Source organism: Bufo gargarizans, chromosome 3, assembly GCF_014858855.1.
Source record: "Bufo gargarizans isolate SCDJY-AF-19 chromosome 3, ASM1485885v1, whole genome shotgun sequence".
Taxonomy (NCBI): Eukaryota; Metazoa; Chordata; class Amphibia; order Anura; family Bufonidae; genus Bufo; species Bufo gargarizans.
In genome coordinates this window covers 433341272-433353162 of record NC_058082.1, presented here as the reverse complement: position 1 = coordinate 433353162, position 11891 = coordinate 433341272, and the positions used below count along the sequence as shown (strand labels likewise).

The window sequence follows — 11891 nt, the reverse complement described above, 5'->3', positions numbered from 1 at the left end:
CAACTTTCCCACAGTGCCCTCAGCACCACCAATGCCAGCAGCCCCCACAGTTCCAGCCACAAACACCCCTGCAATGCCAGCAGCAAACAAAGTTCTAGCCACAAACACCCCTGCAGTTCCAGAAGCACCGCACAGTTCCAGACACAAACACCCCTGCAATGCCAGCAAACCGCACAGTTCCAGCCACAAACACCCCCGCAGTGCCAGCAGCAAACAAAGTTCTAGCCACAAACACCCCCGCAGTGCCAGAAGCACCACACAGTTCCAGCCACAAACACCCCTGCAATGCCAGCAGCAAACAAAGTTCTAGCCACAAACACCCCTGCAGTTCCAGAAGCACCGCACAGTTCCAGACAAAAACACCCCTGCAATGCCAGCAAACAGCAAAACTTTCAAATTTGCCTTCCTATTGAAGTCTATTGCGCTTCGCCCGGTTCACACGTTCGCGAACATTTGCGGAAATTCGCGTTCGCCGTTCGCGAACGGAAAATTTTATGCTCGCAACATCTCTATAGCCACTGATGTAGGTCCGGTACTTGGCAGGGGACCATGTGGTTCCAGATACAAATAGTGGGTAGTCCAAGGGGGAGATATGGAGTCCAGGTGTCCGTGCAGTGGTGGCACTGCTTGGTTGGAAGGTATCTATCCCTGAATAAGCCCTAAAAGTTAAGATAAAAGCAGTGTTACACCTTACCTATCTACACAGAGCACCCAGCCTGAAGAGGGCGACCCTTTCCGTAACCTGCTCCTGTGCACAGCCAAATCTCTAAGGTAGTCCCTGAGACATGCTCCCGATGTGACACATTTCTGTTTGCTCTTTGTCACTAGACTCTTCAGGGGATAAAATCTAGAGACAAATTAAGCTGGCTGAACCAAACTACATTAATATGAAACCAAGGTCAATTAATATAACCAATTGGGAAAGGTTGCACTATTGCCAGATCCACAGTGGTAGAGATTGGCATGCCCTTCATCTAAGCATTAGTGATGAGCGGCAGGGGCGATATTCTAATTCGTGATATTTCGTGAATATTTGGGCGAATATTCGCCATATATTTGCGAATTCAAGAATTAGTTGTATCCAGTCATTTGTTTCTTGATTGCGGAAATCGGCAATTGAAAAATTTGCGATAAAAATTTGCATTACGAAAATTTGCAATCAACACTACTCCTAAAGTCAAAGATATTGCAGCCTTCTCATTGGCCCACAAGCTAGAAGCAGGGAGGGATCATGTGTATTGATTAAAAAAAAATCTCGAATATTCGAAATTAGGAATATACAGTGGATATAAAAAGTCTACACACCCCTGTTAAAATGTCAGGTTTCTGTGATGTAACAAAATGAGACAAAGCTAAATAATTTCAGAACTTTTTCCACCTTTAATGGAACCTATAAACTGTACAACTCAATTGAAAAAGAAAAAAATATAAAAATAAAATAATATGGTTGCATAAGTGTGCACACCCTTAAACTAATACTTTGCTTAAGCACCTTTTGATTTTTATTACAGCACTCAGTCTTTTTGGGTATGAGTCTATCAGCATGGCACATTTTGACTTGGCAAGATTTGCCCACTCTTCTTTGCAAAAACACTCCAAATCAGTCAGATTGCGAGGGCATCTCCTGTGCACAGCCCGCTTCAGATCACACCACAGATTTTCAATCGGATTCAGGTCTGGGCTCTGGCTGGGCCATTCCAAAACTTTAATCTTCTTCTGGTGAAGCCATTCCTTTGTTTATTTGGATGTATGCTTTGGGTCGTTGTCATGCTGAAAGATGAAGTTCCTCTTCATGTTCAGCTTTCTAGCAGAAGCCTGAAGGTTTTGTGCCAATATTGATTGGTATTTAGAACTGTTCATAATTACCTCTAGCTTAACTAAGGCCCCAGTTCCAGCTGAAGAAGAAAAACAGCCCCAAAGCATGATGCTGCCACCACCATGCTTCACTGTGGGTATGGTGTACTTTTGGTTCTTTTTGGGCCAAACATATCTTTTGGAATTATGGCCAAAAAGTTCAACCTTGGTTTCATCAGACCATAAGACCTTTTCCCACATGCTTTTGGGAGACTTCAGATGTGTTTTTGCAAAATGTAGCCTGGCTTGGGTGTTTTTCTTCGTAAGAAAAAGCTTTCGTCTTGCCACTCTACCCCATAGCCCCGACATACGAAGAATACGGGAGATTGTTGTCACATGTACCACACAGCCAGTATTTGCCAGATATTCCTGCAGCTCCTTTAATGTTGCTGTAGGCCTCTTGGTAGCCTCCCAGACCAGTTTTCTTCTTGTCTTTTCATCAATTTTGGAGGGACGTCCAGTTCTTGGTAATGTCACTGTTGTGCCACATTTTCTCCACTTGATGATGACTGTCTTCACTGTGTTCCATGGTATATCTAATGCCTTGGAAATTCTTTTGTACCCTTCTCCTGACTGATACTTTTTAACAATGATATCCCTCTGATGCTTTGGAAACTCTCTGTGGACCATGGCTTTTGCTGTGGGATGCGACTAAGAAAATTTCAGGAAAGACCAACTAGAGCAGCAGAACTTTATTTGAGGTTAATCAGAGGCACTTTAAATGATGGCAGGTGTATGCTGACTCCTATTTAACATGATTTTGAATGTGATTGCTTAATTCTGAACACAGCTACATCCCCAGTTATATACACTTATGCAACCACATTATTTTAGTTTTTTTGTTTTGTTCCCTCCACCTAAAATATTTCTGTTTATTTTTCAATTGAGTGGTACAGTTTATAGGTCACATTAAAGGTGTAATAAGTTCTGAAATGATTTATCTTTGTCTTTTTTACGGCACAAAAACCTGACATTTAAACAGGGGTGTGTAGACTTTTTATATCCACTGTATATCATTATATTCTAAATATTCGCAAATTCTTGAACTGCCAATATTCGCTATAAAAATTTGCAATTCAAATATTCGTGATCAACACTACTAAGCATACAACTGCCAGTGGGAACAGGTGTAAAGGTGTGCAATAATGTGCACCTTGGTCATGGGGGTATGCTTACCAGCAGCCGGATCGTAACTGCTGTGGCGTTTAAATCCCTACTAAAGCGCGCCTCCCGCTTTGTCCCGACTCGTTAGGTTGCATCAGATGTATCTGATGTTACACATGTGTCATGTGATGCGGTCACATGGGGCAGGACAGCCAGTAAGAGATAGGGGGAGGATACCTGTGTGATGCAACCGAAGATGTGTGTGTAATTATAGAAATCCTAGAGAAGGATAAAAGGGCTCCTTTAACAGGTGAACTAAAACAAGGCCTCTCCATGCCATAGTATCTGATTGATACATTTGATGCAGCGACAAAGGACTATTCATGAATCCTTGGTGTAAAGGTATATTGTCACAGACATTCACGTGACAGGTGGCAGGAGATTGGTGAGACTGGCAACACGTGGTATGATCTGACAGGTTTTCCCTGTGGATTAATAGGCGTCTGTGTTGTTTCTGGTATGGCCACACCCCTTGCCTCAGGTGTTGCTAATGTGGTAATTTAACCTTCCTTATTAACGCTGGGTTCACACCTGAGCGTACTCTGTATGCACGATTTTATCGGGCGTTTAGGCCAGGTTCACACATAAGCGTACCCGATAAGCGCTGTTTACAAGCGTGCTTATCGGGCGTTTACATACGTGCTGTAAAACGCTCAGGTGTGAACCCAGCCTTATATACGCGGCTCTGGAAACAAGCAAACGCCCACTGTAGCGCGTTCCCGGAAGTCTACAATACGCCCCAAAGAAGCTCCTGTACTTCTTGGGGCGTAGGGCGTTTTACAGCACGTTCGTACGCGCTGTAAAACGCTCAGGTGAGAACCATGCCCATAGGGAATCATTGGTTCTTGCCTGTTGAGCGTTTTACAGCGCGTAGGAACGGGCTGTAAAACGCTCAGGTGTGAACCCAGCCTTATAGTTGCTTCTCCCACTATGCGGTGGGGTTTATAGCTTCCGTTTCAGTTGTGGATTACTGGTGTGTGGATTTCGGTGGAGTTCCTGTTGCTTCCATAGCTCCTTTGAAGTTAAGTCTTTCCTTTCCCTTCTTGTGTTTTGTTTGAGTTCTGTGTGATGCATTTCCCTATTGTTTGTATTAGGCCTGAAGGAGACGAACAGGTAATCTCGTCCCTGCCATTAGTACCAGGGTCCTATAGGGCTAGATAGAACTCTAGGTATTCCTGTGTATGAACACACCTACCTCTGGGGTCTGTTAATACTAGTAGTCAGTCAGGATCTTGGCTAGGGTTTTACTAGGAGGGGTCCTTCTTCCTTCCCTAGTTCTCAGGCCTGATTCCCTGTTTCCCCCTTCCCTCTTATGCTGGGCGTGGTGTATCCCTCCCACACCGAAGCGTAACATTTATACAATACAGTTATAAGGGTACGGTTACTCCATAGGGATAAGAGGGATCCTGTGCATCGCTATGCCAAGTCATAGGTGAAAATGCAGTGGATTCCTCGCTATAGATTTTGCAATCGATGAAGGATAGAAACTTAATACCGAAGATAGGGTGCTGATGATAACTTATACGAGCAAAGGATTGGGGAGTGGGGTTCTGGTGATTAGGATAACAAGATGTATAGAATTAAATATAAAACATACACACAGCTTCTTTTAACCATTTCCGTGAATCAGCTAGTTAGTCCAAGGGTGAAACTGGGAGCTCGGACACTACGCCTGGGTACTAGATGAAGCAGCTGAAGTTAAGTCCTTTAGGGGCCAAAGTTTTTAGATAGAAAATCCAAAGAGCTTCCCTCTTTCAGGGAAATTTCCTGGTGGGCCGACTGAGCCCTCCTCATGGCTGGCCAGTGGAAGTTTTTGGGGATATATTTTGTGCTGCTGGCAGTATTTTGTGATGGACTGTGGTATTTGGCTCTGTTGGGGTGGTATAATGTGCCAGAATATGGTATTGCTGGCCCTGCCTTCCTTCAATTGAGACCTGACTACAAAACAGGGCCACTTTAAGTTCCTAGTCCGCCCTTCCACTTTTTCATTCTTAGTAATAAGTACATCAAGAAAGGGTAAAGATACTCTGATTCACTAGTGAATCACAAGCCTATATGATTGTCATTCAGGCTCAGAACGAACGATTCAAAGTCCTTCTTATCCCCATTCCAGATGATGAATATATCAATGTACCCCGCCCAAAAACCTATGTGTTATACATCCTCCATAATCTCCTCCTTGAACACCAAGGCTCCTTCAACCAACCCAGGAACAAATTAGCATATGACGGGGCACATGGGCTCCCCATCGCTGGGCCCCTTAGCTGGTGGTAAAATCCTGTTGTGAAGAAATTCCTGGTGAGTGTAAACTCAAGGATGCGGAAAATGAACAGGCTGTGGGCGCGGTACTGACAACCTCGAGTCTGCAAGAAATGGTCAACAGCTTTGATACCTAATTGGTGGGGAACTGAGGAATACAATGCCTTCATATCTATGCTAGAAAGTAGGCACTCATGATCTACAGGTACCCCTTCCAGTCGTGTCCCTGGTGTAGGATGGCAGTGCTGTCACAAATGGTGCCAGAACGTGGTCGATGTATATGTCCAGGTTCTGGCAAAGGTTCCTCTCCCCAGCTACAATGGGCCTTCCTTTTAATGGGGATAGCCCCTTGGGTATCTTAGGTAGACATCTGAAGGAATGGTGGAAATAAGAACTCATACTCTTCCTGTGTGATCAGATGAGTGAGCCTTAGGCCTCTTTCAGATGGGCGTTGCGGGAAAATGTGCGGGTGCGTTGCGGGAACACCCGCGATTTTTCACCACAGGTCCGGTTCCTGGAATGAATGCTCACCACAGGTCCTGTTCAGCAAAGGAGACAGAAGAGATGCCGGGCAGCGCGATCAAGTGTACTAAGTTGAGTTAAAAAAAAAAATTTAACCCCTCCAGCGCTATTTTACTATGCATTCTGTATTCAGAATGCTATTATTTTCCCTTATAACCATATTATAAGGGAAAATAATAATGATCGGGTCTCCATCCCGATCATCTCCTAGCAACCGTGCGTGAAAATCACACCGCATCCGCACTTGCTTGCGATTTTCACGCAACCCTATTCACTTCTATGGGGCCTGCGTTGCGTGAAAAAAGCACAAAGAGGAGCATGCTACGATTTTCACGCAACGCACAAGTGATGCGTGAAAATAACCGCTCGTGTGCACAGCCCCATAGAATTGAATGGGTCAGTATTCAGTGCGGGTGCAATGCGTTCAACTCACGCATCGCATCCGCACAGAATACTCGCCCGTGTGAAAGGGGCCTTAGAGGGTTACACATACTAGAACAGCTAAGGAACCAGAAGCTCCAAAGAATGAGCCACACGCAGTGGCAGATTACAATAGGGACGTTCGGGTCGGCAGCCCCGGGCCCAGCACCGCTGGGGGGCCCAACGCTGACCCGAACGCCCACATACTGCGGCGGGGCACGGGAGCGCATAGCTCCCTGTCCCGTCGCCGATCATCGGCATTCACCGCATAGGCTTCAGGCCTTGTAGGCCTGAGGCCTATGCGGTAGTGAAATCCCGGCAATTACTAGATGGGGCAGTGTGGGGGCAAATTGCTATGTGGGGGCAGTGTGGGGGCAAATTATTATGAGGGAATACTATGTGGGGGCAAATTACTAGATGGGGCAGTGTGGGGGCAAATTGCTATGTGGGGGCAAATTATTATGAGGGAATACTATGTGGGGGCAAATTACTAGATGGGGCAGTGTGGGGGCAAATTGCTATGTGGGGCAGTGTGGGGGCAAATTATTATGAGTGAATACTATGTGGGGGCAAATTACTAGATGGGGCAGTGTGGGGGCAAATTATTATGGGAGGGACTACTATGTGGGGGCAAATTTCTATATGGGGGCAGTGTGGGGAAAACTATTGTGTGGGGGAAATTGCCATGTGGGGACAGTGTGGGGTAATTTCTATGTGGGGGGCAGTGTGGGGTAATTTCTATGTGGGGACAGTGTGGGGTAATTGCTATGTGGGGACTGTGGGGTAATTGCTATGTGGGGGCAAATTACTATGTGGGGGCAGTGTGGGGAAAACTATTGTGTGGGGGCAAATTATTATGAGAGGGAATACTATGTGGGGACAAATTACTATGTGGGGGCAAATTATTATGAGAGGGAATACTATGTGGGGACAAATTATTATGAGAGGGACTACTATGTGGGGGCAAATTACTAGATGGGGCAGTGTGGGGGCAAATTGCTATGTGGGGGCAGTGTGGGGGCAAATTATTATGAGGGAATACTATGTGGGGGCAAATTACTATGTGGGGGCAAATTATTATGAGAGGGACTACTATGTGGGGGCAAATTTTTATATGGGGGCAGTGTGGGGGAAACTATTGTGTGGGGGAAATTGCCATGTGGGGACAGTGTGGGGTAATTTCTATGTGGGGACAGTGTGGGGTAATTGCTATGGGAAAATTGCTATGTGGGGGCAAATTACTATGTGGGGGCAGTGTGGGGAAAACTATTGTGTGGGGGCAGTGTGGGGAAATTGCTATGTGGGAACAGTGTGGGGAAATTGTTTTGTGGGGGCAGTGTGGTGGAAATTACTATATGGGGGTGTTGCTATTGGGGAGGCACTGTAGGGGCAATTCTATTATTTCTGGGGACACTATACAGGGATTATTGCCTGGAGCACACTAGAGGGTGGTATTATTACAGGGGGCACTCTAGGGGACATTATAGCTGCTATGGACACTATAGGGACATTTGGGGTAATTTATCAAACTGGTGTAATGCAGAACTGGCTTAGTTGCCCATAGCAGCCAATCAGATCCCACCTTTCATATCTGACCGCTCTTTTGGAAATCCAATTCTACTTTACACCTGTTTGATAAATTACCCCAATGATATCTATCAGGGTCACTATTTTTTCAGCAGTACTGTATAGTTCCTGGGGCATTGGGGAGCACAACGGGCACAGTATTGGGGGTGGCAGGATGACACTGTGGGGACACCAGGATGAGGAGGTTGATGGAAAAATTTAGAAATCTAACGTGTCTGTGTTACAAACTGTAGAGACGAGATGCGGCTGAAAGAATTTGCCATGGTGGTCTAACGGAGGAGAAGAGGAAAGAGAAGGTCTACATGACAGGAGATGTCACTGGATGTAAGAGGTATGTGGTGCTGTATTCTCCTCCATGTCTTTTTTATTACAATTATATGTATTTTAAATTTGACGACCAAATTTTTCAGTTTAGGACCCAATTTGGGGTATTTTTTTTTAGTCTGAAGATGTCATATGGCCTAAGAAGAGACTGTGGCGCTCATGAAGCACCGCAGCCTCTTCATACAAAAAAATAAACTAAAATGGAAGAGAGTTGGGTAGACAGCCCCGGGGCTATCATGCACTTAATCCGCCCCTGGCCACACGTTTGGACCACTGGAGCTGTCAGATCCTATGCCAGACAACAGCAGCTCAGCCAAGATGGCTGCCCCAGAATTGTGTATAGAAACAGAATAAAAACTACAATAAAGACTGTTTCACTACAACATGGGCAACACATTTCATTTCATCCGTTTTTGTAAACTTCCAGTCAGGATATCAGGTTCCTTCAGTGAATTTATAAAAATGGCTTTTGAGTACGGTACAGAACTAGAACGCAACAAACGCAACGCCTCCAGCGCACAATGCGATAGCTGCACGTTACCGTATACAAGGCACAGGAAGTTACTGGCCACGCCCTCCAAAAGACACATCTACTGGAGTCCTCTCAGGCTCCTCCCAGCAGGCGGAGCGGCGCGTCCAAGTCCTTGAAGGAGGGCGGTGCCAGCTCAATAACCACGTCCCCGCTCCGTCTGCGACGTTCACATCGCTCCGCAAACCCGACAGCGTACAACGTCACGCTGAAAAGGGCGTGCTTGTGAGGGAAATCAGAAGTGGGAGTGTCTATCACTGGAATGTGGGCGGTGCTAGTGAGGAGAAGGCGTGATTTATGAAGTATAGTAGGTACAGTGCCGGCAACTGGGCGGAACTAGCGCGGGAGAGGGGCGTGGTTGTAGTCAGCGCTGAGTTGCGCACCCTCTCTAGCTCCTAGTCTCTTGTTAGCCTCCGTCGAGGCAGCATCCGGACGTAGAGCGGTAGGATTGCAGCAGCAGCAGCAGCAGCAGGGGGTGATACTGGGGGGAGCAGCCGCATCATCCCGTCTGTGAAGAGGATTCCCGCTTCTCTCCTGTGCCCCCCTCCAATTCACCAGGGACTCGTTCCATGTGCACGGATACCAGTGACAGACTGCTTCCTGGCACACCCCCTCTCCTTGCCCCATTCCAGGCTAACTTCTCCCTCAGAACTTTGATCCCTGTCAGCCGAGAGACCCTGATGGCACAGCCTGTCCTGCTGCAGGGGAGGGCAATCAAGGGTTAACCCTGCGCTTGTAGATAGTTGCTGGTGTTCATCTGTGTCCAGTCATCCTGGGATTGCACAGGGCAGCATCTGTGGGGTGTCGGTTAATGGGTTAATAATAAGTCGTCTTGGGTCTGTCCAATGTCTTGTCAGTGACCCCTGGGCTTGTAGGGGTTAATGTGGACTGTTTTGTGGTTGATCCCTTGTTTCCGTAAGTGGCTCTGTGTTTGACTACTACCCCCAGTCGCTACTTGGTGGATGGCGTCCCTGTAGTCCAGATGCCCTGTGATCAGCAGGAGATGCCTGGATTTGGCTCCTCTTTTATCTCTGCTATCAGACAGCCGCATCCATCTTTGTAGATAATATAGTGTCGCCAGATTGTGATCTCGCTGTAACCTGCTGTTTTCTTCAGTATCTGATTTAGGGACTTGAGAATTTTTTATTTATTTTTTTACTGGAGGATCTATGCAGCTACGGTGACATTTGTCATTGATGGTCCCCTGGTTGGGTCTGCGCTGATGCCAGCTGTGAACCAATCGGGTAGGGGCATCATTTTTAGTGACTGTGTACCTACTTAGGTCCCGGTCCTCACAGAGATTTTACTCTTTTAATCCTGTAGTTCTTTAATTATTTTTATACTGTTGGAGTCTTACACTAACTGTTGAGGAGACTTTAGTGCCCATCTCCCGTATGCGGCACCATGTCCAAGACGCTGAAAAAGAAGAAGCACTGGCTGAGCAAAGTGCAGGAATGCGGGCTATCCGGCATGGGGGGAGATCCGAGTGCCCTCCTGGAGATCCGTGGGGGTGCTGAGCATGGAGAGTTCCCTTACCTGGGCCGCCTCAGAGAGGATGCTGCAAGCTACATTGCGGGCAAGGTACCCAGCCAAGGGGATGTACTGTTGGAAGTGAATGGAACGCCAGTCAGCGGCCTTACGCACCGTGACACCCTGGCAGTGATAAGGCACTTCAGGGAACCCATCCGTCTAAAGACCGTCAAACCCGGTAAGTGCCTTGTGCAATTTATTTTTCTGCTCTGGAAACCGCCTGAGCTAATGTGCTGGGCACGGAGCCCATGTCAGGATTTTCTGTAAGGCTTGGACATTCCTGCTCGCTTATGATTCTGACTTTGGTCATGTCGATGGTATACAGCGGTTTTATATACAGTATGTGGCGGTTTCCAACCTTTGTAATCAGTAACAATTATTTAACCACTCATACCCTTCCTCGGGGAATGTAGATGTCAGCAGTTCCATGTTCTAGGCAACTTTATAATCCCTTCTGCAGCTATTTCTGGATCTCAAGTCCCTCCAGTGACTTTCCGGTATTATTGGTTGTGGTGGTCCACAGCAGCATCCATAATAATCTGAAAGCCTAGCCGTCATGAATTCTGGAAATTGTCGCTCATACGTCATCTCTGATGGTCCAGATTTGAGCATGTTGTATTGAGGATACTTAAAGGAAGACTCCACTTTTAGTTATCTGCTCACCTATTGAGAACATCTTTAGGGATTCATGAGATGAGAACTCTTATGATTCCCAGAATGGAAGAGCCTCAGTTTTAAGTAGGGTACCTACCGTAAAACCTGGCAGCATTGGTCATTGATTGCCGTAAAGCAGGGACTGAGTGGATAGATATTCATCTCATGTAAAAAAGGTTCTAGACTACTCACAGGCCATCACGAGAACCCCAGGTTCATTTCAGGTGAACTCTTCTGTTCTTTGGTGTGGTACTACTTAGCTCAACATTGGTTCACATCATCATTTACGAGCTGCTGTTCATAGCATCACATTTTTACCTGGATTGTATAGTTCCATGTTTTGCTACTCATGGTAAGGGTATGTTCACACTGTGCAGATTTTTAGAAATTTCATCCACAAAAGCTCGGGGGGAAAAAACAAAACAAAAGTATGCAGAATTCCCACAGAAATGGACCTGCGGTGGGATGTCAATTTATGTTGCAAATTTTCACCATGCAGAGGGTGTAATCCACAATAAAGTCCATGACTAATCCACATCTGCTGTCAATTTTGATTTCTCCTCTGCTTATGTAATGTGTGAACAGATGCTGGGTGGCAACCACTAATGGCTCTTTCTTCTAGCTTCCTACAGGCACTGAATGGAATCCATTTGAGCTACAAGAACCCTGGATGTTCTGACTTTATAATTATGGAAAAATAAAATTAGGATGAGCAATTTTATAGGTCCTCACATGTTTCAATGTATGGAATTGTGGAGGGTATAAAAAAGTGACTTTAAATAGTAACTAAGTATCTGCCAAAAACGTGATGAAAAGTTGGTTTTTTTTCCATCTGTCAGCTGAAAATGATGCAGATGTATGGCATGATCGGCTGAATGTGGGCTATCATGTGCCACTTAGCGTCCCTTTTTAGTCAGGCATTGAGATGGTCATAAGGTTTGTACACATGATCTGACAGATGATTGATGGACCACATTGCTGCCATTATCTTAACGTGTATGGCCAGCTTGTCTCTCATTCGCTGCATATTGATATGTCCTCAATGGGG

At 46.1% G+C, this 11891-nt stretch overlaps 1 protein-coding gene across 5 annotated transcripts in view; it reads left to right on the top strand.

The window, feature by feature from the left end:
- Positions 1-9034: 9034 nt before the first annotated feature.
- The window catches only part of MAGI3 (membrane associated guanylate kinase, WW and PDZ domain containing 3), a 309538-nt gene continuing 306681 nt past the window's right edge, over positions 9035-11891 (top strand). For 4 of the 5 annotated variants that reach the window (XM_044283486.1, XM_044283484.1, XM_044283487.1 and 1 more), the window contains exon 1: positions 9035-10367. In XM_044283486.1, coding sequence (XP_044139421.1) covers positions 10064-10367 — 304 coding nt within the window. In that variant the 5' untranslated portion in view covers positions 9035-10063. The remainder of the gene's footprint in view (positions 10368-11891) is intronic. The other variant, XM_044283483.1, reaches the window with a different exon arrangement.